This window comes from Anarrhichthys ocellatus, unplaced genomic scaffold (assembly GCF_004355925.1).
Source record: "Anarrhichthys ocellatus isolate YVR2014 unplaced genomic scaffold, GSC_Weel_1.0 scaffold45, whole genome shotgun sequence".
In the NCBI taxonomy this organism is placed as follows: Eukaryota; Metazoa; Chordata; class Actinopteri; order Perciformes; family Anarhichadidae; genus Anarrhichthys; species Anarrhichthys ocellatus.
This window is the reverse complement of record NW_022280075.1, coordinates 563,867-591,471: the sequence shown is the minus strand read 5'-3', so window position 1 is coordinate 591,471 and position 27,605 is coordinate 563,867. Positions and strand designations below refer to the sequence as shown.

The following is a 27,605-nucleotide window of genomic DNA, read 5'->3' as shown; positions in this document are numbered from 1 at the left end:
AAAATCGATTCTAACAGTCAAGAACACAGCGAGATGTAGTTTGGATGTGACTTTAGCCCGTTATTGTGAGGTAATTCTTGTTTGCCTCCAGTGTTTGCTTTGTTTTGCCTCCAGCTAACACTGTGACGTTATCATTGTGTTGGCTGTGAAAGGGTCTATCAACATGGCACCACCGCCAGTATAGTTTCTTTTTTTTAAACTATCCACCACTGTTGTTATTGTTGTTCAGTGTCTGCTGTTGACCTTTCTCCACGGCCTTCATCTCTCATGGATTTTACTGCATCTCGGTGATGTATGACATATTGAGGAAGAGCGCACAACCAACTCTCCAACAGGGTAGCTGCCATACAGCTCAAACCCCTGTACTAGGGATGTGTAGAAAAGTACAACTAAATTATTACTAAACTTTATGTGTGTGTGTGTGTGTGTGTGTGTGTATGTGTAGATCGTATAAAGGCTTACCTGAGAAGTGACACATTTACACATGAATGCTTGAGCACACACACTTCTCCATCTGACTACTGAACAGGTGACACTTTTGTTGGTGTCACTGTGAGTGTTGCCTTCCTGCCAAGCTGCTGATGCTGTTGTCTCCACAACACCTGGAGATGTTTGGCAGCTCCTGCAGTATTCTGTTTTTTACCCTTTCCTTTCGTCAAGGACATTTATTAGTTTACTTTATTTTAAATTTCCTGAAACAGATTAGTTGAGGGTTTCACATACCACTATCGATTCCAATAAATGCCATTTTTAATCAAACATTAATCTATTTTTTAAATAAGAACTGTGTTACCATTTGCATTTCATTTGACTGGCTTACTGACTTCTGTCATCCAAAATGCTAGAATTGCTTTGATAAAATATGCAACAAGAGCTGTTGCAAATTTACAGTAATTAAGTTATTCTAGTAAACAGACAAGCAGATCTTGATTATTCAGCTGTCCTGTACCTTCCCAAGGCTGTGTCAAAAATACATATATTAGAATTACAAAATACTACCCAGTTGACGTTGCATATACGTATATATCGTCTCTTTGCTTTTGAAAATTGGAGATTTATTCAATGCTGTTTCAAAATGAATCTCCTCGCTGCTATCTGCTTACCAAATTTCACTGACATGATCATTTTTAAGTTTTAGTTTCAGGGTCAGTTATCTGAGCTTGTCACACCAAACATGAAAAACAAAAACAAAAAAACTCCTTGATGTAAACAAATGTCAGAGTAGCCCTGTCGGCTCAACTGGATCTTGTTCAAATGTGTGATTTGACAGGACAGCGGTTTGTTCCAGGGTGAACAGTGTGTCTGCCATGACTGGCAGCCATATTTGGAAGCTCTTTGCTGTGGCAGGTGCTTGAGGATGGAAAACAAAAGAAAATGTGATGCAGGATCAGCTGCGTTATTAATCCCCACTCACAGGCTGCAGGTCTTTCTGAGGATTTTGCCAAAGAGGTAATCAAATAGCCTTGGTTACTTTTGGCTTAAAGCAGACCCTAATGAGCTTCAATCCGTTGGTTGTACATATGTTCCATTTGTGTAAACACAATATCTCAGGAACGCCTTGGACCCAAGGATGAACTAACACATTTCTGGGAAATAACTCAAGAATGAATATGCTAATTATGATAATTTCACACAAATGTCTAATGCAATAAAATGATTAAGTGATGACATTTTGAACAGACATGGGTGTAAACTGCAACTTGACTGGCTGGCAAAGGCATATTAATATTAGTTTACTCTCACAGTACTGATTTCCCTATTTTCTGTCAGCCTAGACATCACAGAGATATGGTTCTTCATCTCTCTGCATCTCACGTCAAACAAAAATGAAAATCCGAGCGTACACAATGATATTTCCCTGTTTTTTTTTGTTTTTTTTACTGACTGGTGCTTTGGATCCTCCTCTGTAGCTTTCAGCACTTTCTCAGCGGGCCCCTGTCTTGTGCCATTTGTTTCAGTTAGCGCATAATGTGTGCGGTTGTCAAAAACAATTGGCTTTGGTGGTCTGAGGCGTGCACTCCAAAGCACGGTGGACAGTAAATTGTATTTTTCCACAGAGTTATTAGGCCATTATTATGGAGCTTGAAGTGAACAATGCCTCCACGTCTCCACAGACAGACAATTAGAATCATCATTAATCGGCACTATCAGCACATCAATGGGGCAGAGAGGGTATATTGGAGTTATAGACCACTTATGGGGCAATCAATCAAAGCGATGGCTAACTAAACTGTCTGTCATCGTGCCTGAACTGAGTGGCTGGTCAGTATTGGAGTGCAGTGTGTGAGAGGAATGTTTACGGCATGTTATTTGTACTGATGTTCAGATGTACCCCATCTCTTATCTTAAAGGTCGTTTTCTACACAGTCTCCACAGCCGCATCACAAATCTCCAATCGATCATGGGTAGCTTCACCATGGAGACCAAATGGTTTCAATAATAGCTGAATACATTAGAGCCAGACAAGAGAAAGTACTAGCTAACACAGTGGGACATTTAGCAGCTAAAGAGACATACATTTCTCTCAGGAGACCAAGGAGCTAAAGGAAGAAGGAATAGTGGACTTAAATTCACCAGAACTCTAAAATAATATTGTTGCTCCGTGTCCACTGGATGTTTAAACATGCAACTTTGCAGACTTGTTTGCTATAAGTTTTCTAAAATGGCATATGTCAATGTTGCATGCAAAACAAATAAATGAAAATAATGCAGCTTTAACTTTCTACAAATTCTCTCCAAGATCTCAAACCATACAATAGTCTGTGTTGATTCCCTCACTGCCCAATAGCCCAAATGGAGCTGAATAATTGATTAACACAGTCAGTGCAAACCAGGATGCAAAATGTGAGAAAGTTAGAGACAAAGATACTGGTGGAGTTTGACTGAGACTTCGTATAAGAAAGTAACACAGAGGTCAAGGCGTTGCCTCAGCCGTTAAAATGTCTTCCTTTTTTCTCTCCGTGTCTCCTCTCAGATGACCCAAGAACAGTGCACTCATAGGAACAATGTCCAGAGTTCAGAGAAACCACAAGTGTACAAAGTGGGAATATATGGCTGGAGGAAACGCTGCCTTTACTTCTTCGTCCTACTGCTGATGATCCTGATCCTGATCAACTTGGCACTAACTATCTGGATCCTCAAAGTCATGAACTTCACCATAGTAAGTCACTCATTTATATATTTTTTTCCCCATTGAATCTTAACATCTGTGTGTGTGTGTGTGTGTCTGCGCTGATGTCTCTCTCTCTCTCTGCCAAGAGGATCATGAGATTGTGAGTGAGTGAGTGAGTCAATGTGCATCTATGTGTCTCTCCGCGGCTAATCTCGCATTCTGCTGCAGCAAACTGCAGATTTTGGGTGGCCAGTTCTGACTGATTGCTCAAGGACCTCTCGTGGTTGCAGAGAATCACACTTTCTCAAAACACCGTTTTATTGCCTGTTTTATACTTCCATTGACTGCCTGCTGACTCCTTACTCACTATTTCTGGCCGGTAGTTGCTACTAGTGATAACCCAGCTGAGTGTATCTCCAACCCCTCTACTGCTACTCTGCGACTTCAAGACGACCGCCTGCATACATCGCCGCTTATTATTTGAGTTTGAATGAATTGTGCGCTTTACAACCCCTTACAGCACATCTGTGTCTAGTTGGTAATGTGGTCAAGTGCTTGCAGGTTGGTTTCTGCAGTGCTCCAGTAGCTGATTGTAGATGCACTACATGTGCCTGACTAAATGTGTAGGGCGTTTGAGTGATGATGCCCTCAGTGTGTCTTCAATGTGTCTGTCGTCAGTATGCAAATCAATAGGTAAAGAGTCATGTTAGTAGTTTTCTGTGGACTTTATGCAGCTATGATTGATCTTAAGTCTAAAATACCCTCCTCTGGATTTTTTTAAGAAATGTAATTATGTCCGACAAGCATAAGCCTTGAGGGAGATTATGTGTTTGGGCGTGTGTGTGTGTGTCAGCCTATTCGTCTGTCCACGGCTAATCTGGCATACTACTGGACCCATATTGTTTGTGCTCATTCATGAATGTATGCTCAAGGACCTCTCGTGGTTGTGGTGATTCACAGTTTCTGAAAAAAATATATTTTATTGGCTGTTTATACCATCATTGACTGCTGACTTACTCCTCTTAACCAAATGGAAGGGGCCGCAAGTGATAAACAACTGCTTTAGTTTGGAGTCGTATTTGTATACCACATATCTTGACCACATACTTGAACTAAAACACTTCAGTTTGTGGTTACGCCAAACAGAAGAAGCAGATACAATCCTGATTCCTGAATCCTCATTCAGTCAAACATCAAAGCAGTGATCGTTGCAGACACATCTGGCGGAGATCTGCACTCTACTGAGTGCACTTTCCTAGTTGTAATCAATGTGTGAACTGTGTATTTGGGGGTTGGGTATCCACATGACGAATCATGTGTGACATGTGCCCATTGAGACAATACAGTACTACCAAGTAAAGGACCTGTCTTTATACTCTGCATCACTTTATTGATCGAACTTAAACTCATTGACAATCTTCATTGTTTCCAGCTGCATTCTTTCTTTCTTTGCTTCTCGTTCACTGCTCATCTCTGTCTTGTGAAAAAAACAAAATCAAACACCTTTTGTTCTCCCCATCTGGGGTGCATTTAGTCTAAGTGAACCAGAACGGAGGGATACAGCCTCGACTCTGAAGCTGTCGCCCTGCTCCTCTCCGCTACACCATGCTACTGCCGCTGTACACCAAAACAAAACAGCTCACATATGAACCATTTTAACTCGGGACCACAGACTTGAATAGGTGTTTATATATTTTGTCTCCCTTATTGATTCATAGTTATCGTTGCAGAGTTGTATTGACACAGCAGTTCCATTAACAGCGTGTTGTTGTTTTCATTTCATGCTGATAACCTTTTAGTTGCTGGTTGTTGTTTTTTTGCACGACCAACTCTTCGTCAGAATGTTATCGCAACAAAGTCGAATGTACAACAACTTAATGCGTGAAACGTTGTGCTCAGTAGGTTCAAATCTCTGCAATCACAAAGAAAGAAATATGCATGTACACAATTGCCTTGTTATCAGCAAACATCAGGGACGTAATTCATAGCGTTCATATTAAAAATTAACTTTGCAAAGGAGACGAATAAAAACAACATCGACAGGGAAATAGAATGCTGCTTTCAATGTCAATAAAATAAGTCAAGCATTGTGCTTTTGATAGTCATATGTGCAAACTGCAAATAGTCATACCCAATGACTGTCACTCTCAGTTCTATCTTTAAAACCATGTGTACACTAAGGTATGTGTTCCCACAACTTTTATTTTGGAAATATCACTTTCTGTGTTGGACATGGCCAATCATGTCTTTGTTTTTTGTTGTGTTGGTACATCTTTTATCCGTCAGGCCCCAGATGTTTGTGGTTTTATGAACTGGGGATACAGTCAGTCAATAAATGAGCAATAAAAGAGCAAAATAGGCATTTACTCCAGTAAAAGTTCCATGGATTATTAGGTTAGGTATGTGAACAATAAAAAAGATGTTTGTGATGATCGAATTATGCCACTCCCCATCCACGTCTGCAGTACTACTGTCTTTCCAGAACCCTGTGAGATTATCTCTGTTTTACTGCCTCGTTTCAGATTTACTTTCTCTTACTGTCCCTATCTGTCTGCTCCGCGCTCTGTCTCTCTCTGTGCTAGTAATCCTCTGTGCCTGCGATGAGTCAGATACAGATGCTACAGAGTACGGCGCACACACACACACGTTTATAAAGCACATACAAACACACACATATGGCCGCTGCTGTGAATAATGCATGAGGTCTGCTGCACAGTGGGGCTTTAATATGAGATCTACATAAATCAGAGAGCAGTTTCTCTGATGATGAGCTGTATGTTGTGACAGAGCGCTGCACTCGGTTGTAATGTTTTTAATGCGTCTCGCTGCAGATTGCGGAATAAGAAAAACATTTTGAAATGAGGTGGATAAGTTTGAAAAGGAAGCTTGTTGCACCATCCTCCCCCAGGTCTTGCAGTGATTGGCAGGACACAGGTTCACCTTGTTTTTCTGTCCTCTCACATTGGTTTCCATTCAGTTTCAAATCAGATCACGGTTGCTGCTGTTCCTCAGGTTCTTAAATATCTTAAAAATAACTGCCTAAACTCAAGCTTGCAGATATCGTTTAGTGTTTTTTCGCATCCATCACTCATCCGTGTCATAGAACAAATGCACTTCCACTTTTATCTGATGTAACAATCTGTATCAGCTCAGAGTGTCTTGGTTTGAGTGAGTTGGAGGAGGATCGTTGGAGATGAGGGATGTTAGAGGTACAAGAGATTAAATATTTACTGTACACCAATTGCAATTACAGAGGCATGTGTGCACAATGAATATGGAAGTGGACATTAGGAGGAATGCAGTGTTGGTGTTTGCGGGACGATGCGAGTCTACATGCACAAACTGTACAATGTGTTTAAAAGTTTATGTGCCATAAAAAGTCATTGACATCGAGCAAGTTTAACATGTGTAGTTGTCAAATCTTACCACGGTCTCAGTACTGTATACATATGTGTGTACACAAATCTGCATGCGCTCAGATTTCAAGAGTTTTTAAAATATTGATGTAAATATGACAATGACACACATACTGTTCATCCGAAGGATGAAGTTGTAGCGGCAGAAGGGATTCTTTTGCACGCGTGCAGGATTTCTTTGCAAAATAGTTTTTTTAGTGCGCTCACAAAGCACGCCATGCGGGGAGGTGTCTATGTGTCTGCCAGCACCAAGGGCTCTGGAGGCCTAAGGACAGAGTTACAGCACATTTGTGTACAGTAATGAGCAGGGGAAATGTCTGTCTCGCTTCCATATGAGGTGTCTCAAGATTTAAGCTATACACTTTTATTGGACATAATAAATGAACTTGCATCACCACACTGGTGTATTGTCAAACAGTGTTATAGATACAATATGACATACTTTTATCTTTTTTTTTTTTTTTTTTTCAAAGATGGCCACTTTTCTTCAGTCCTCTGCCAACAACTACATCTACACGGCTAAAAATACATGTATTAGGACAGGCAATTTAGCCCTTTCACCAAAACAACATGAATGTGTGTTCACTGGGTTCTGTCCTTTAGATACACTGCTAGCTTCTTGTTGTCTTGTTTCCTCTGAGTTGGAGTTCAGACCTTACTTTTAGTTGGTCCATTCTATCCATAAATGGATTGTTGTCCCTCATAGAGAGACTGGCCTCTGCTCATCTTGGGGATGCTTCTCCACCGTAAACTTGAGCAGCCGGTGGAGCCTCTAGTCGAGTAAAGGGAGCCCTAGTGGTTCGGGAATAAACATTGTTGTCACAGTATGCCATGGTGGAGTAAAGTCTGTAAAACAAAATGTTGTTGCTCAAACCCATAGCAAAACCTAAAACAAAACATCAAGTGTCCGATTCCCAAACCCACAATGCACCTGAAATTCTGCGTAAAAGTACATTTACCATTTGGGTTTAGCTCTCGTGGTAGATCCTTCATAGTTTAAAACTGCAGTGTGTCCTTTTTCCACGAAAACAAATTCACTTATTTTGTATTCATCATTAATCTACTGTAGCAAATATGTAGCATACAGACTGCTACAGTGGCCAATAATAAACAAAAGTTGTATATAAATGTACTGTATATTAAATAGGGTTCCAACTTTTTTACTCCCTGTACAACCACAAACACAATCCATTTTGCAGAAAGTGTGCACCAGTGTATTAGATGTTCAGATCCTCTTAGATTAGACATGTTCACACACATCACTTCATAGCATTTTCTCCATGCGGGGCAGTGCTCTCCACTCGTATTTTGAGCTATTACGAAAATGCGTGTCAAGTCCAACTTGAGAGCTCCCCGCACTACAAATGTCTCTCTAGATGACCTGCATTAGCATGGGTCAACAGCTTATTAGTTGATGTAACGTTGAGTGCTGTGCAGAACACACAGGAGGACACCAACAGACACTTCTACACAGATGCTGATATGTCGAGGTATGTGTGTATAAATGCAAAAAAGTGTCTGTGTTCCGATTCTGTAGGCATATACTGTACATATGTGCTCATACTGTTCATGCTTGGTGTGATATTGGTCCATACCAAACTATTTAATACTGTAAATCATGCGTTGCATTTTTGCCGTAGTAAAAATGTTATTTAACTACCTTTGAAGTTTTTAATCTTACATCAACTCCAGCTTATTGCAGACTGTGTACCAGATGGAGTGGAATGCGTAACATTGATATAGTAAATAAAGCTCCTAAGGCTGAAGCAGTAGCAGTGCGATGGGGAGCCCACAGTTGGCCTTCATAGTCAGGGTCAGAAACTAAGAGAGCTCAGAGCAGAACAGTCATTAAAAGTTAATAGAATTCCCATAAATTAGAAACGAAGGTTTGAAAAGCTCCCAATTGGTCTTAATTAGAAGCAGCCACGCTCATTTCACCCTCCAATATTTTTTATTAAGCTGTCAAACACAGCAGTGTCAATACAGCTGGTGTCCCCTGTCAATCAATCAATGCATCACCCATACAGATACAATGAATAGTATGATGATAGTCTTCCAGCACTATCCTCTTGTTAATGATCCGCAGAAGATTTCCAGTAGTAGTGGAAGTAGTGAAGGGCCTGTGGGATATATTGATATGTTTGTCTGATATGAGATCTGCAGCTTCCTTCATAAAGTCGATCTTTGATCTGTGAGTTTGTGACTGTTATGTTGGCGTGTTGTTGCAGGTATGTCTGCGTGCACATACAGTAAATGTCTGCTGTTTGTCGTGCAGGTGTTTATGAGTGTTTTACTCCTCGCCTCTGTCTCCAGAGATCTACAGCTCACGCGGCTGCATTTGCAGCTTCCCATCATGTTTAATAAGCTCGTTGCAACAGCAGAGTCAGCTGGAGACTCTCAGATTGAGACAGATTGAAGTGGCTGCTCCTCATGTACATGGCGGTCCGGACTCAGAGTCTGTGTGGTAATGAGTAAAAAGAGGGGGGAGGTGATGTATCGACTGCCCTCCCTTCTGGGTCCTTCCACTCCAGTGAACCGGGCCTTGTTCACCGGCCTGAAAGGTGGCCTGGAGAGGGCAGGGATTTGGCGTTACTGCCTTATAATGCTAATATCAGCAGGGGATAAACAGAAAACTATACCTCTGTCAAATGACACTACTAAGTAGACGAATTGAAGACATGTCGGATGACTTCAAACAACAGACCACAGCTCGTATTTATGCAAGTGGTCATTTTTACATTACAAATGGACGAATCTACAGACATAACAAACAAAGCAGTTTTACTCGTTTACGTGAAACATGTGTGGAACGGGGACTGACGGGAACAATTTCTCTGCACAAGAGAGCTCCCTATACTACGACTGCAGAGGACATTTTCAGCTCAAGCTCAAACTGCACCATCTTTCCATCCTCGATTTGGGTCGCAGCTTGTCATTAAGGGGTGATGGTGGGTCCCGCAGCCAGACCAGTTGAGAACCACTGTCCTAGAGGATCATAAGAAGCACATCGTCGGATCTATAATCATCAAACGCTGCTGCTGAGACCACTGGAACTTTTTGCCTGAAGCAACGTCGTATTGAGTTGTTTTCTTACTGCAGCTGCTTTTCTTCTTGTGAAGCATTGTGGTGGTCTCTGGTGGAAGATAAAGAGGAAAGGGAGGACTTGGAAGATGGACTAGTCAGTCAAGGAAACAGGAACACAAATGGAAAAGCAAATATGGAAATGATTCCAGTCAGTAATTAACAAATCACAAAATGTTTCAGACAGAATTATATTATATATGAATGAATGAATGAATATGGCCACCTCTCTGACCATCCTGATACATTGTCCTGCTCCTATTCTATTTATCTGTAAAGCCAGGGAATCCTACAATGGCCCTTTCAAATTAGAATTAAAAATATCACTCATTTCATCACAAAAAGGACAAACTAAGCAAATGCTGGCCTGTCAGAGGGAAGTTGTAGCAAAAGAACACACTAATATAGTTTAACTGTTTTAGAAACTTTTCCATTAGTTGCAGACATCCTGTACGCACGGTATGTATTCAAAGGTCTTTATTGCAGTTGGTTGACTTACAGGGTGCCATTTTACTGGCAGATAGGAGTTAACTTTGTTACTGCAGAGCACTTTAACAGGACAAACAACCAGGGATGGTCTGCCTGGTCTCTGCTGCCAGGGAGAGATTAATGAAGGGGAGGGGGGGGTGATAAAAAGCTCAAAACACTTTCATTTTCTGTGTCTGGTTCCCCACTGTAGCCTGTACTTAAAGTGGAGTGAGGTGAACTGTTGTGACTGCATGATACGGCTCACTGCTCCTGGGAGACAGAGCTGAAGCCCGCAGTGGGCGGTTTGCAGCAGCTCCGCATTGGGCCATTGAACCAAGAGCCTCTGCCTCCCAAAGTCCCAGAAGAGGCCAAAGCGGGGCCCAGGCCAGTGCCAACAACTCTGACATCCGTGCCCAGCGGGGGAGCTTGACCTTCCCCCCCTCATCCAAACCATCAGCACTCACAAAGTTCACTATCGGATGTTGTTTATTCATGTTTTTTGCTTTACTGAATACAGATTTCAGCAGGAAATTTGGCAGGTGTCATAGTGATGTCTGGGAATTTGTAGTGGGAGCTTCTGTCTTCTTTTTTTTATCTGGTCATTCTGCTTGGCAGTCAAGTGGTTTTAAACACTTGTACAACCCGTCCAATGTTCTCGTTTGGCTTTCTTTCTGAGACACTCTCTTTGTGTCTTTAAGCTCACCTTATACCTGTATACCAGTAAAGCACTCTCTGCTCAACACACATGGTACAAATGCTCGGACAAAATTTCACGTCAATATATATTTTTTCCAACTTTTGTTTTGTAGTTGTACTTTCAAACTGAATACGAATATTTTGTGTGGAAAAAGAAACATCAAGAATCAGAAAACCAATCAAAATCAGATAATTAAGAAACCCAGGTCTAAAGTCTAAGGGATTCCTCAATCAAAATAACTTTGAGGTTTCAATTCAAAATTAGATGTATTTTTTACGACTGCTGCCTTCTTCTTTTTCACAGCTAAAGTCATCCAAAGTCATTTTTGGAGCTTAGATCATGTGTATTGTTTAGGTTTTGACTGAACCTTCAGGATGCTGCATTTCTTTCATAATTTAGGGCCTTGAGTTCTTTAGTAACCTTTTGACTCCACACTTTTTTTTTACAGAAACCTACGCAAGTATATCTATTTTTGTGTAGGTGGAGAAAAGGACGAGCTACAACATGAGACCATTCTCCCTTTGCAGATAGCAGTTCAGTCGTGATGCATTTGAAGACACTTAGGAGATAAACATCCCTGGCGCCGCTATGGATTGTTGGTGATGGTGACAGAAGAAAGAGCAGTAATTTTCCCTCTGATTGTAGCCTGCCATCCTCCGAGCAACATTGATAAGCTTTTTCACGGGTCTCACTCATGGAAAAAGAGGGCGGGTGAAGAGTAGTCAAACAAAGAGAAGATGAAGAAGGAGTAGGAGGAGGAGAGGCAGCTGATGATAACTGCTTTCGACTACATCTAAAAGAAAGAACCCCATTTTAGTGTTTCTTACTTGTTGCCAGACTATAATTTTACTCTGATCTTACTGACCTGAAATATTTATGATGCTACTGACTTAATTGGTTTTATTGGGCACCATTACCAGTGATGTCCTCGGGCATGCTTTCAGTATGGATGTTTTGCAATCCTTTGCCAACGTTTTTTATTCTGGATTTTTTTTTTTTAGGCTATAAGAACTGGAGGTGCAATAAAACGTAACTTTTCATTAGCTTATGGTGCTATTTTATAAAGTCTGACCTTCATTTCAGGACGCAAGTCTTCAGTCATCTTTTAAATGAAAATGTATGAAGTTATGTCTTTCCATTGCAAAAATTCTCTATGGATCATATTTGACTTTTGCAATTTTGCGCATGCATCTAGTTTTAATTTTAACTTTCATATTTATTGTTTTTTACAACTTTGAACAAAAAAAACCATCTGCAGCACTTTTTCCTCATCTACAGCATTAAAAAAAGTCAACTATTTAAAATGCTATATACTGATATATGAAATCCAAAATTCAATTAAAATACCCTTTTTGCAATGATAGCCAAAACAACAACAATAAACATGCATGTGGTTGGAAAGTGGAACTTTCTCTGTGAGAACAAATTTAAGGGAACCAGATAAAAAGTAAAGTAAAGATTACCAGCCAAGGTCAAGCCGCCAGCAGTTTTTCTCATTCAGGTCCAGACTCTTCCCCGAGTGAATTAGTCCAAAGCTGCATCCAAACAGCCCATTCTTGCCACTTGCACAGAATGCAGAATTGGCTGCTGGCGACATTAAATCGTATGCTGTTGATGAGATCGGAGTTACCGGCTCTCATCGGGGACAATTACACCTCAGTACCTCCAACAGCCTTTACTGAAAGGTCAGCAGAGAGAGAGAGAGAGAGATGGAGGTAAGAGCCATGAGGGAGACAGAGAGAGAAAAGAAGTCGACCCAAGACTGTCGGCAGGCTGTTTTCACAGTTCACGTACAATTCATTTCAGAAAAATGAAAGGAATAATGAGAGCGGGACAATAGGCACGCAGCGCATTTCGGAAGTGTGAAATGGAGTTACAGGCGACGACACTAATTACATTTGAGGCAGAGTCTGTTAACTTCATGAATTCAGCGCTCAGGGGATGACTAATAATGCTCGACTTTAAGATTGTATGGTCCCTATTGGGGAAATAAGGCGGCCACGAAATGTATAATTACAAAACAAAAAAAGATAAAAACATTGAAACATACGGAAGTGAAAAAGAATCTGGCAACTTGCTGGCTGAGAGATATTTGAATGATACTGGGAAAATATGCATTGTTGGTCTTACTGTTTGATGCCCTGGAGTGAACAATCAAGGGAATTTGAAATCGAGTCAATGACGATTGCTACACTTCCTACTGCTGTGAATCATGGTAATTAAGCTAATTGGTGACGTTCATCTAATTGCCAACAAAACATTTAGGACAAGATTCTGCTGATGATTTTGTTGAAAGTTGGAGTTGCAGTAAGACCTGAGTTCTAAAATATAATCACAATAATTATGTCATAAAACGGACTCCCTATGTTACACATACAATTTAAAAGGAACTAAGAAGCAATTTCATAGCAAGACATTAGAAGACAGTAGATACACATTAACAGTAAAATGAGCTCTAACAAGGCACCTAATCGCTGGAGCGAACAGCAGATACTTCCCCCCAATATTTCAAGAATGGAAATAAATATTTTTCAATCATCGTTATTGACCAGCCACCCCCTGTATTTGTGAACCCAGCTCCAGATTGCACTGGATGAGTGTTTTTACCTGAAAAGTTACGTTTGTACCTGTCGAGGTAAAGTAGGACTACTAGTGCTGTATGTCATGAGAAATGATGTACTTCCCACAGTTTGAGTTCTTCAGTGCAGCTCATCAAGGTGTCTCAGAGCAGGAAATCAATCTGGTCTTGTTCCTGATAAGACGACTTGTATGGACAATCGTGTCCTGTGCAGAACTGAGACTTTGCAGGGTTTCACTCCAACAAATGACTCCATCACTGATTAGCACACCTTCGAGCAGCCAAGTGGGACTCGTCAGTAAAATTACCTTTCGATGTGATTGGTCGGCGGGAAAGCCTGCAGACAGTAAGCCCTCTGGCACATGCTAACTCAAACCTGCCCAAAACAGAGAACATGAAAATTACAAACGACACGGGAAGGAATCAAGCCTTCTGACACACCGCATATAAATGTGAACTTTCTTGGAGGTATAATTACCTCGGCCACCATAAAAACCCTGCCCTGTCAGATAAGACCTTAACCATTGGGGAGAGGGTAAGGGAGGCTCAAACTGTCGTCTAGTCTGTCCAACAACAGAGTGTCATATAGAGTGCACAAAGATTAATTGAATTCAAGCTCTGGGTTGATTAAGTAATTAAGTATTGTGCTTGAATTATAATTAAATTAAAAGCACATACAACAATATTGACCTGAGTGCAGACCTGCTTTAAAAGGGAGTTGAAATGGGTTCAAGACAAGTTTGTGATCTAAGAAGGCATGAAACTGTGTCGAGCATTTGAAGCCTAGCTACAGTAATGATCCATCCATCACACTGTCTGCTGTGGTTGGAGAATTATCAAGTCTGATATTGACAGAGTTGTGATGAAAGAAACAAACTTGTATCATCACTGTGGTAAAAAAAAAAAGAAGTAAGGAGTAAGTTCTGTGTCACGTGAGTTCAAGTTAACAGGAAGATAAATACTGCGGTTATGTTGGTATTCACAAAACAAAAAGAAGCAGAAAGGCTCTATTAATGAGGCATCAGGTGGCTAATGTTAGAGATGAAATGATTGGGACCAGAAAGTCATCAGTTTAAGCGTTAGACTGAAACACTAGCACCCCCTTTCCATAATTGCTGCTGCTGACATACCCTAGAGCAAGGTCTTTCACACCCACACATGACATAATGATGTGTGACCAAATAACCGAGCAGATATGGAGTCACTTCCTGCACTCTCGGTCCACCCGTCTTCATCAGCCGTCCGCGACAGGCCAGGCAATGTTTTACTTTTCTGAATCCGAAATCCTGTAATTGGACCGCTGATCTCCGGGGAGGAAGAGGCCAGAGCTGCTTTTGTGTCGACTGAAACTGGCATTGATCGATATGTCACTTCCTGCTGATCGGTTAAAGCGAAACACTAACATGAACACTGTAGTGCTCACGGAGGAAAATGGATGTGAAAAGCAATACTAGGGTAGAAATATCCAAACACACAGGTACACCAAGCAGGAGAGCATTCTGAGATGCATCAAAGTCATCGACCCAAACTCTAGAGACGCGTCTCATCTCTTTGACTTTGTCTCCTCTCCATTATTACTTCAAAAGGTATCTTGGTTCCACAGGGTTACACACTTCCTGTTTGGTGTTGTGCTTCCCCGGTAATGGTCGGAGTTGCATCAGCCTTCCTTTTTTGAAGGGTGTGATTCAAGAAATAAGCTTTGCGCAGCACTTCTTTTTAGTTTGTTGATGAGATATGGCTCAATAGTGATACTCGGCAGCACTTTGGTCAAAGGTGACAAGTTCCTCGAGCCTTTTGATGTATGACAACCTCCTTCACTTCTTGCATCCTGACTGATGATCTAATCAACACGTTGTCGCCCCCTGAAGATGATGGAATATTAAATTCAAAAGAAGATGAGGGAAAAAGGGACAAATTAGAGAGGGCCGAAAGACAGAGGGGAAAGAACAAAGAGCAAATGGGAGAGATTTTAAAAAGTACAACACATTACATAAAGAAAGAGGAGAGGTAGTAGGTAACAAAAAGAGCAAGACATTAAACAAAAGGAGTCAGTAAGTGAGTCTAAAGAGACCTAAAGAGGTAGAAAGAACGGTAGAAAAGGAGCAGAGGGGAGGTCAGGGTTTTTCTTTGAAGTGGTGTTGGGCTCCCAGAGGACTACAAAGCTCTGCACTTCTGCTCTTCATGGGGGGGGATTGTTCCACTGCTGTGTTTCATTTAGATTTGGTTTTTAGACCATTTTTAAAGCATCTGAAGAGTTTGCAAACAACTCAGAATTAACAAGGATCAAACAAAACAAAACTGTCCTCCATCCTTAAAGAAAATAGCCAGGGAAAACAGTTATTGACTAAATAACTAGTACAACAAAATTACAAAATTGCAATCCTGCTCGAGGTTGCTGAGGTGACGGTGCAGCTTTTGGGAACAAAGTCATCGCTTTTATTAGCACATGCTGCCATGTTGATATTCTTCCTGGACTCTCTCGGACGCGCTAATTATACCCTCGAGAGCTCAGGGGAGAGGTGGCGCTTCTGTGCCGTAATTACCCAAGTTAAAGTGAAAATCTATTAAAATGTTTCCTCCTAAACCCTGATTTTGAATGAATTAATCAAATTGATTTATGGCACAGCTCTCGTGGTCGTAGAAGTAGAATAGTGTGGACATTGGATGAGCTGTTCTGTTGTTCAGGTGGCAGTGAGAGCTGTTGTCAGCAGATATTCTCTCTGCCCCTTTGATGTGCTCCTGTCAGTGTGGTGATCTCTTGTGTCATGCAGATAAACACGGTCTGTCTTGTGTCCCGCTGTGGAGATCGATATCAGCATCGACTCATCCGGCTGCTATTATGTCCAGCCTAGCAGGGAGGGCAGCACGGTTTTTGTGCTTCACTTGTAGGTGGTCCTTCAGAAAGAACTCAAGTCTCTGAGTCAATGACAAAAGTGCTCAGGTTGAGGCAGATATATATTTTAGATGAAATCAGTCCCATGTATTTGTGCCCCTGCAGAAAAAATAGAAGCCCACCATGCTGTGAAACTGTCTGAATCTCTTTTAGTCGCTTTCTTTACCGTGTTGCTTCGTCTTTACCGTCTCCTTTATTTAAAAAAAAAGGTTATGAATGAGACCAAGTGTTTGAAGAATAGACGTGCAGCTGCTTTTGATGACTCCCTTGAATGGTACAAGCTCCCTCCAAGACGTTCTTATCGATCCCATCACAGAAACCTTACACACCAAACCTTTGCCTTATCTCAGCTATAGCTGATCTTAAACTAAAAACAAGGCTGGTTTATTTGTTTTCATGTAAATCTGTGATTTACTTGGTCTAATAATAAGCATTTTCTGAGCTCCCAATCACAAGATGAACATACTATGAACTAAAATAAGTCTAAAGTAGTTGTTTTACAACCACGTTTGGTTACAAAAAAAATCAGTGGAACTGTTTTCATTGAACATAAAAAACTGTAAGCTTTACCATAACATAATCATTTCTAACTGCATACATGCATGTAATTGTCCTAAGGCTTACAACAAAATACAACCACTTTTATTTGTGTTGCAAAACCTAAAAATTGGGCTTCAATCGGGCCGACCAATCACATCTCTTACAGTCCGCTCAACTTTAGTCAAAGTGGGATCACTCACGGTCCATATCTAAAATGATAAATCACTTTATTGAGTAAGTTGTTAAAACAATATTAAATACTCATAGGGGTCAGTTATCAAGACAACATTGTCTGTTTCTTGCCTCACAAATGTGAGGAGTTGCCGCTTTTCTCTGTCTCCTCAGCCTTGTCTCACTCCCAGAGCGTCAAATACCGACGCTTAGGCAGTGACCTATTAGGCCTAGTCATTCTAAATACAAGAGCATGTTGGCAAACACTTAAAACCTTCAAATTTCATCAAAAACCACATCAATATGTCTCCTATCTCTCTTCTTCTTTCACTTCTTTATTTCTTTGCTTATGCATTAGCAAAGTAATTACAAAAGGGAGGATTCAGTGCTGCCATTTCATACATCTTCAAGACGAACCTAGTATAGTGATTAAACTATCACAGATCATATATTTCACAGCAAGAGGTTCAAATCTCATTTACAGACCTCGAGGATATCTTCTCAGAAAATGGATTGGTGGATGGATGGAGATGTGCATCTGTGAGGTTTGTGCGTGTGTGTGTGTTGCAGAGTATGTGTTTTGATCATTGAAAGAGAGAGAGTATCTCGCTGCGTCTGTTGTGCAGCGTTGTGTTTATGCATGACTTCCCTTTGTTCAGTAAAGTCCCATAAGGTAGAGATCAGAAGCCGGGGGGGGGGAGGACAGATTAAGCTGACAACTTCCAGCCGTACTCGCCTGACTTTTTCCTGATGGGGGATTGGAGGGAGATAACATTGGGAGAGTGCACATACAATTCTCCACACAGCCCGGCGGACTAAAGTGAGGGGAAAGTAGCTGCCAAGAATATTTTTCATGCATAACCTACACATTTCAGACGAGAGGAAAAAAAAAGACCTATTATAGAAAACTCATGACAAAAGGTAAAAAAAAAAAGAGGAAAATGGACTTAAGTCTTGGCACTCCAAAAGCAGAATATGAGAAATATGGTCCATCTGTACATATTCCATTTAAAAAAAATTGTATTACTGCACTGCCACATGGCAATGCAATCCATAGGGATGCCAGATATAAATATATGAATACCTAAACAGGTGGACAGATTGGATATTTCTCCACCTTCATTTCTATTGGCTCCCTCAGAGGTGAATAATAGTTGAAGAAAATGGCCGTCTCTTTCTCCAATCCCCGCTGGAGGCTGAACAAACACGATGACCAATCTCACGTTGTCCTCGCCCAATGCCGATCTTGACGGAGATTTGGCAGAAATCAAGCAATGAAAAGTGCTCTTTGTTCTTTTAAATTCATACAAATGACACCTACTTATAACTCTTGCAGGCTGGGTCCATATACGTAGCTAGAGAGACTCATAGGAAATAATAAATCCATCGCTCTACCCAGTTTTTTAAAGGACAGACCTTGATGAGCAATTCATTCACATATTTCCGTTTTTGTCCCAAAAAAAAAGACACTTGCTTAAAGTTTAGAAAACAAATTTATTTATTTTGAAGATCAGGATGTAACTTCACAAACCCATATTAGCTGAACTTTTATAGCTCGAAACTGCAGAGCCCAGCGTCAGGATGTATCATCCCTTTAGAGTTATCATAGTGTTGTTGTATGTATGGCATTTAAATATTGTGGACTCATCAGTCTCCCCTGGAGGTTGTATATGCTGTATATGATTAAACATGGTGCTTGTAAAGTGCACAGATGAGTGAACCTAAAGATGCTGAATCCAAAATGTGTATGAAAAAATTTGTTTCATGAGATTGTGTGTGTCGGTTACACTTTTCCAATATCCATTATTAATAAATATTGAATGTATCGTTCATTAAACTTTTGTAAATAGTTATTTTATTATAAGCAAACAATGAAATGATAAGTATTAATTAATAATAGTGTGTGAATGAACTATACAGTGTTAATTAATAGTCAAATTGTACATACAGTATATTTGTCGAGAAAATTTTGAATTTCTCTTACTCTAAGCCTTTTAAATAACCAAAGGGACAATGTGGAAGACTTTCTTCTGACCAGTGCAATTGAATTAGCGAGTGAAACAGTGTTTGCCCCCATAAAAAGTAATTATAGATGTGAAAACTGAAATGCCAGTTAGCTGGTCTTGGGTCTGTCTTTGTCCGTCTGTCCCCGTCCCATCTGCCTTCCAGCCGTCGGCGTCCCTTTGATGGCGCTCGTGCCTTGAAGACAAGGCCATTCAATCGGAGCAACCCTGAGAGTCAATGGAAGTCTGTGCGTCGTAAATTTCTACATGGTGCAGAGGAGGGCAGGGCTCTTATTGAAGACCTCTTCGATGGCGTCTGGAGCTTTGGGCTGAGCACAAAGACCTCATTTAAACTAAGTCTTCCAAAGGAAAAAAAAAGGGAAAAGGAGTTGGTAGGAGACGTAGATCAAAGGGAGAACTGTGTCCGCTCTGTAGCAGCACTTTGTACTGGAGTTGAAGGGACTTCCAGGCAGATTAGATTGCGTGTTTCTATGTTTTGTTGACAAATTCATCATTCAAGTTAAACAGTTTCAGGTCACTACTTTGGATGATATTGAAATGATCCATGAGGTTGTTTTGCTGACGTTGGAACGTGACCATCTCATGTAAGGAATGGGGGAAAACAGCGGAGATCTGTATGTTTATACAATATTTTATGTTTTACATCTTATTCTGAAGGTATTTCACGAGAAAAACAACAAAAAATGAAGAGCAAATACTTTTTGATACTACTACAATAAAACAATAGTTTCATGCGGCATGACATTAACTACATTGGATTTTTCTTTAAAAATCAAGGTCCACTTACTTTCTTTGTGTAGCTTTCAACCACATCTCACGGTCTCCCTCAGTGATGGCCTTTGCTGGATGTAATCTGTCTGTGTTTGTTTTTTACATGAACTTCCCATCAAGCCTACGTTTTCAGTTCAACCTTACAAGGTAACAAATTTAATTCATGCATACAGTTGTTGTAAAACCTCGCCACTACTGCACGCAAACGTTGGAAAAAAAAGATTAAAGAAGTTCTAAATTGCTGTAAGGCAGCAATGGTTCAAGTCTGTCCAGTTGCTCAAAATTGCACTGTGCAGTACCATATATGATTAATTCACTTCATGTTTAATTAAGAAAATGTTTACCTCAACATATTTATCTGACAGCTGGAGCTATATTTTTCTATTTTATCAGTAAAATATGGCACCGTGGTGTAGCTCAGTATAGCTCAAACAGTATGTGTCAGAGCGTGATTAGAAACATCTGAAATGGATCAGTCCTCACCATGAGAAGCTAATGATTTCTTTAAGTGCACTTTCGTGCTAATACGTATTTTAACTTGGCAAGTGCTGAGTGCAATTTCCAGTGCAGAACTTGAACCTTCCATTAGGTATTTCTCCATTGTGGTTTTGCTTTTACTTAGCGGCCAGACACACTAAACCAACACCAAAGAACGAGCAGCGATGAGCACCGGCTGTTGCCTGTTTCTTGGGCAAAAAGTTGCAGTTGAACACAAAGCAAAGAATACAGCCAACGGCCAAGTAGTACATGCGTTCTGTGCCTGCGAGTGAAAATAGCTCCCTACATCAGCATGTTGTGGTAGTCTACATGCATCAATGAATAGGAAACTGGAAGTATTATAGGGCTACGATATACAAGCCGTTCTGATACATACATGAGACAAAGCACCACTCTTGCTCACCACTTCATTCCTGAGGGCAATGCTGTTTTGAAGATACTCGTTTATTGGAATGATCAGATGAGATGAAGATGAAAAATGACAAGAGCCTTCTTTACGTTGTTCGCTTGCTTTCCGCACTTCAGTTTCTTTTCTTGTGCACTGATTAAGTTTAAGCTGAACAGCCAATCAGAGGGGTTTCTCTCACAGACGGGCACCGCTGCCGATACACATTAAACTAAATGCCTTTGTGGACAGACGTGACAGTGACCAAACCTTGTTTCAATCTCTGATGAAGCTTCATCACAAAGCTGCTCCAAGAACCATAAAAACAATAACCGCTTCCAATTAGCCCACGGTAATTACTTAATAATCAGGAGATAATAGCACCACTTTGACTACTGTCACAATTTATTCATAACAGTGTGTGTGTGTGTGTGTGTGTGTGTGTGTGTCCCTATGGGGACTAAATGTCCCCACAATGTTTGAAGGTGAATTGTGTCCTTTGTTGCTTACTTTTTGCTCAGGCTAAGCTAAGTTATGAAGCTTAAAAGACGCAAAGTGATTGTCAGAGTGAAAACCAAACATGCTGATAACAACAGCAATGAATGAATAGTCCTTTCAGAAGATAGTCATTTCTGTAGTCACATTTTATTCTGTAAAATCTTGAAACACTGATTTGGTCCAAATCTAACCACTACAGCATTATTTCACTAGGATGGCAGCCATTTTTAGACCACCAACATTGAAAACATGTAAAACTCAACCAATACTATGTGTCTCTGTGTGTTTGTGAATCCAGTGCCGCTCATGACATATTGTGTACAATCCACAGTCCTTGCTGTGTTTCTTATCCAGCACGCTGAGCCTGCAGGCTTGTGCATTCACACGTCAATCACTGCCGGTGTGAAGACCTTGATGCCACGCTGCCGTCGGCCTCCGAAGGCCTCGCCGTCCGTCCCAGATGGAGATGAAGTTAATAGGAAATCTATTGGCCTTTGACACTGACATGTGGCAGCCGCAGGCACAGAGAGCAGAGATGGAGTCTCTGAAAAGACTCGCAACACTGCAACCTGGCTCCCGTTACTGTTCTTAATCATTTAGTTGGGACCGAATGAAACATTTTGAGCCTTCATCTGCTCTTTATCTGTTGGTATGCTTTTACATTATTTGCAAGGAGATGATTGTTTGCTGGCTAAAGTGTGTGTGGGGGGGGAAAGGTGACTTTCACTAAATGCAGACAATGTCAAGTCATGAGAATTAAGTTGCATCTTCTGCCAAGCAACGCCGGTGACCTTCAGACAGAGTCTCACGTCATCATGGAAGTTCACCTTGCAGCGCTTACTGTGTGTGGTATCCGAGCACCGAGCAGATGTTTCATCTCCACATCTGTATGAAAATGTCATGTTTGAAAATTGAACGTGTGCTTTTTTGGAAGGAAGTAAAATGTCTAATTAACAAGGTTTAGAGTCTGCAGCCGTGCTATTGTTGGCATGCTAACATACTTACAATGGCAATGCTAACGTGGTGATGTTAATGTTTATCATGTACACCATCGTAGCTTAATGTGGTAGCATGAGAATATGTGTTAATAAAAGTAATTATATTATATTATATTATATTTAGAAAAAAGCTATCTTTTTGTAGAATTGCTGCTGAGCAAAAGTACTTTGTCTGCATCTGAGAACGTTTTATAGACGATCGCACCAAAGTGGGTTTTATGAAGCTCTGTTCTCTCCGTCCTCGCTGCAATGTGAGGCCAGTCTTTTCAAAATGATACCTTGGAGAGCTTTTTCGAACGGCTTAGGTTTGAAAAGCGGGGGCTTAAAGTGGATGTAATAACCAAACAGAGAGAAAAAGATGGCTTTTAAAATGCATCCACATTAGTGTGGACATGAAATCTCTCTCACCACTTGTCCCCTTTTTCTTTCTCGTCCTCTAATTCAGTCTCCCACACTTATTTTTCCTCCAGCCCTCTAATATTTTCATCAGTCTACTTCCTCTCCTCCTCCCCCTCCTCTGCCCCCCCCCCCCTTCTCTTGACTCCACTTGCAGTCGCCTCATTTACACGCCAACACGTCGTCTGTCTCATTTTCTCTTTACCCTTATCTTGCTCTCTGTGTTTATCTATCTATTTTACCCAGTCTTATCTCTCCCTGACTTTATCAATACCCCCTCCTGCTCTCCTTTCTTTCATCTTTCATTCTCGGGCTCTCCCCCCTTCTCCCCCATCTGCTTTCCCATCCCATTGATGGATGATGTGGTGCTGCGTCGAGGGCCTCAATCAGAGGAGCGGGGGTTTCACTGTGGAGAGCAATCTCAAAGCCAATTTCACTGATAGCCATCGCAGGGTGTTGCAACATGACGTTGCAGCTATCACCTGTTGAACTGGAGCGAGAGAGAGCTCAGACTGTAGGACAGAGGGGGAAACTTTTTTTCTCGTTGTTATCAAGCGGATCAATTGAAAAATATATTACTTTGGAGTTCGGCCATGTTGGCGCCTGCATAACACATAGGGCCAACGGAGGCTGATTGAAAGATGCACTCAGTGTTGCAGGACTGGAGAGGGAATGGATTGCAAGAGACACATTGTTGACGCTCGATGGTGCTTCATTTTACTCTCGGAGTGCTTTTTTAGGCGGAGGGCTCGCAGGTGGCCGGAGAGCTCTTTCATGTATTAATTTGCATTTGAAACGCTAACGCATATTCTGCTGGAAAATGAGAGAATAAACAAGTGCACGGCTTCAGCCTCGGTCGTCGTATGTTTACCTGTGGCAAACACGCAGCTCGGTTCTACCTCTGAGCCCCTCGTCATTATTTGCCGGCATGTGCCGGAGGAGAAGCGTTTAAGCTGCCTGGAGGGTAAGAGTTACACAGGCCGTGATTTAAGTCTGGTAATCTGCAATGCTACATTATTCACAATTCCTATTTTATCATCGTATTGTTGTGATTGTATCTGACTCCCTGCCATGGAAGTGCAAGTGTGAAACAAATTCATGAAAGCCTTTGTTTTGTCTCTTGCTGTGTGCCTGTTAAGTGGCCAGGTTCCATTGTAAAGGCTCCTTCATACGCAGCCAAGAAGCACAGCCTGAATTGCCCTGAATCTTTCCTGCCTTCATTGTCCCATTAACTCTTCTGTGTCAGTCAATTTGTTGAAGCCACCATGTGTAGGATTTGATGTGAATATAGCTTTGGTTTTGTTTGATTTTGTTTGTAGAATAAGGAGACAATCCTGGTAGAAAATTGGTGCAGTCTCAGCACGTTGATATTTGATGATTCTCTTTTTTTTTTCACATGGCAATGATGGTATGGTTAAGGTTAAGGGGAAAGTGTAGTTGTGCCAAATAAGCTGTTTATAAGGTTCTGGTTAAGGGTGTGCAATTAATCAGTTTTCAATTTCAATTAAGATTTTGGCTTTCAACGATAATCGAAACAAGATAATCAACTTAAAACGATTATTCTGCCGCATTTTGTTTTGCAATGATACTTTGGATTCATCTTATGTTCTAAATGCTGGCACCCTCTTCCTTTACAGCGGTGCACTTTTACCACACTTGGCGGGTCAGGGATGGCCGCTCGGTGGCTGGCCCATGCTTGGGTTTTTTTTCTTCTGTGGTGGTGCACCTGGTGTAGGTCGGCTTGGAAAGACCCGGGGTGAGGGTGATGCTTTACCGCACCCCGGACCCAGACCTCGCAGTTCCCTGGTGCGACAAAACATCTGGCGGGTCAGGTTAGGTACCTAAGGGAACCAAACATCTCCTTCTCACGGAAGGACTGGCTCCTTCACATCCAGCTCTGATTTGGGACATGATGCCTGTGTCCCATCCCATATATCTATGAAAGTATGTGGTGTTTCCCAATGTTGTTAACTTGTGATTGCATACAAGAGCCCTCCACAAGCTACAAGGGGGGGGAAAGTATATCTAAATAGAATAACTTTTACTGTGTGGGAGTATCCAAATGTAGATCTTAACTTTAGCTAAGCGGTATTCAAAAAGTCTGACTCCTTGTGATATTTTCCCCCAAAGCCTCAATACGTCTGTATTTGCTTTAGCCTCGGGTGGTGGCTTGATGCATATCGATGCAGACGCTCAATAGTAGGCCGAGAGCTCTTCGTTATTGACAGCGGAGTCTCCCAGCTCTCTGGAGACGACGACTTCAGAAGAGGAGATGGAGGGAGACAACAGGCAGAGAGATGGTATAGATAAAGTAAAAGGGACGGGCACAGACAGAGGGCAGGTATGAGCAGAGTGATTCAAACATCCAATATTACATCAGACCTTATATTTGCATATAAGGTCCCCCCCCCCCCCCTCCTCCGCTGTAGCGCACACAGCCGAGCCAAATAAATCTGGAGAATAACAGAGGGAGCTGAAGGCACAAATGTTATTTACAAGACAGACGTTTTCTCCTGTGCTCACACACCCACACACAATCAGTCCAAGAAGCACGCGTTCAGAGAGAAGCCCAAGTACACACACAAACACAATACATTATCAATAACTATCAAGCTAAAAGAGTGGTGACAGTGGAGGCAATGTTGGGATAAGTGCAGATCAATTTGGTCCTTGTTGCAGAGAGAGAGAGAGAGATCCAAAACGTCGGGTCTAGCTAACACTTCTAATAGGCTGAAGTAGTCATTGCACACGGCAATTCAAACACAAAGTGCTGTTCATGCTGCTGTTGAGATGTTACTCACAGGGTCATACTTTTAACATGGGAAGTTAAGCACACACACAGCACAATACACATGGCTAGTGGTTTAACACTAGTCAACTGACATTGTTTCAAGAATGTACATAGACTGAGAGCGTTTCCTGCATGTCATTGTCATGAGAACAATAAACAAAGGGAGACAACACAATTGACTGATTTTAAAATTTTTAAAAACGTCTATGATTTGTAACAGTTTTTAAATCATCAGTTTGTTTGACAACTTGTGAATTCTTAGCTTTCAGAAATGTTCCACTTTTTCCTGCTTAATTAAATTGCAAATGTTACATCGGCCGGTCGTTCAAGTAAATTCTCCTCATGACTGCTGTGAACTTGACCCCATTTGAAAGCACCAACACTGATGAAAGGCAGGCTACAGTCTATCCAGGCTGCCTCCTGCCTTATCTATTGTATGTATCCTGCCAGAATTTGTTAAGAGAATGGATTTTGAACAGGATATGCAGTGTGATAAATGGCTCATAAATCTACTGATTAGGCTGTGACATTCATTTAGTTGTCAGTTTTTTAGGTATAGATGTTGTCACACATCAGCTTTTGTGACTGAAGGACAAATATCCGTTGACCCTGCAGCTCGTCTGACACAATATGCATATTTTATTTGTTTATTTGTGACAAGTGAGAAGTATTATTCAAAGTTTTGTGACGGTGTGAGACTGCCAGTTGAATCATGACATTATCTGTAACCTGCCATTATGCTCTGACAGCATGGTATTTTTTTAAATATTGAATAGAAACACCTTCCAGCTGGGGTGGAAAGAGGGAGGGAGGTGAAGAAAACAATTGAAAACGGGAGGCAGCAAAGCTAGAGAGAGAGAAGTTAGGGAGGATATTGAGGGAGGGGAAAAGTGAGAGAGAAGACAAACATGGAGATGGAACAAAAAGGTGACACAAGAGGAATGTAAAACTGACAAACAGGATCATCAGCAAGGGCAGCGAACAATAGAGTGGATTGTGAGAAGATGAAAGGCAGCGGGCGAAGAAGAGGAAAGGAGGAGAGGCTGGAAGAGACGCAAGGAGGCACACCTGAGTGTTCAGAGGCCTCTGTCCTGTTAAGAGCGGTCTGAATTATTCATGGCTGCTCGCCACGCTGTGCTGGCGGCAGCGCACTGCTCACTGCAGAGAATAAAAAGAAAGGGTTCTGACTAGAAAAGAATCTGGCAACAGTGCAGCTGTGTTCAGTGTTTTGAGTCAAGTCTAATTGCAGTTCTTCACTGACATGGAGACCACGATTTGACTGACGGATGCAGCTGGAATGAGTTGAACACAATGAATATTATTACTATTATCTTACATTCTTAGACGAAATCTCCTGATGACTTTTGCCGCAGGATTTCCATTCACCGGGATTAGCCAAACTCATATTAATAATATGGTAATATTATGGCTCAGTGTAACTTCGATATTACAAAAAGCATTGGCGGTACTTGTCTGCATTAATGCCAGCTGTTGTAGTTACAAAACTAACCAAACTAATGGTTTGTAAAGCCATAGCAGTTTAACGATAATGCTATTGATAGCCAATCCAAATATTATTTCAGCGAGGGATGAAACGAGCAAATTTCAATATTTTAATTCAGTTGGTAAAAATGTCCAGGGTAGCAGCAACAGGTATCCGGGATGTTTAAGTTACCAAGGCGGCGCACTGAGGTGATGTCTGCTTTGTTGACCTTCCAGGGTTTTCCAAATGAAGGAATGGAGGGAAGTACCCTTAACTGAGATTCCTTGAAGAGGGAGCAGGGTTTATGGACACAGCAATGGTTTCTGTCTCTGTGTCTCTCTCCGTGGTGCTGAAACAGCAAAAATCTGTTTATCTTTGCAGAGAAAGTTAAACGAGGTATCTCAATCATCTTTCCGTTTCTGTATGAATGTCAATTTACACACACACACACACACACACACACAAATCAAATGGAATGTGATACATACTGTATTCTTGCATTTCACACACCTTACCCAAGTGCTCACTAATTTATTTTATAAGTACTATTACTGTACCAATACTATTGCTACTGCTTTTGAAATCAACACCTTGACGTGTCAACATTTATACAGTTACAGAATATGAGTATGTTTCAGTGATGACAGATTCCCAGAGCCTCCAATGCAGCTGAGGGGGGTTGTACTTTTACTCCACAGACATTCATTAAACGTTTTATGAGCATTTTTATCCTGAAACGCTATTCATTTCCCTTTCTCACATTCGTCATTATACTTTTCTTTGACAGCTGTCGTGCATTCACACT

General features: G+C 41.2%; 1 protein-coding gene across 6 annotated transcripts in view; it reads left to right on the top strand.

The window, feature by feature from the left end:
* The window catches only part of sgcd (sarcoglycan, delta (dystrophin-associated glycoprotein)), a 246,133-nt gene that overhangs the window by 140,288 nt on the left and 78,240 nt on the right, over positions 1 to 27,605 (top strand). For all 6 annotated transcript variants that reach the window (XM_031868948.1, XM_031868946.1, XM_031868943.1 and 3 more), the window contains one exon: positions 2,975 to 3,160. In XM_031868948.1, coding sequence (XP_031724808.1) covers positions 2,975 to 3,160 — 186 coding nt within the window. The remainder of the gene's footprint in view (positions 1 to 2,974; positions 3,161 to 27,605) is intronic.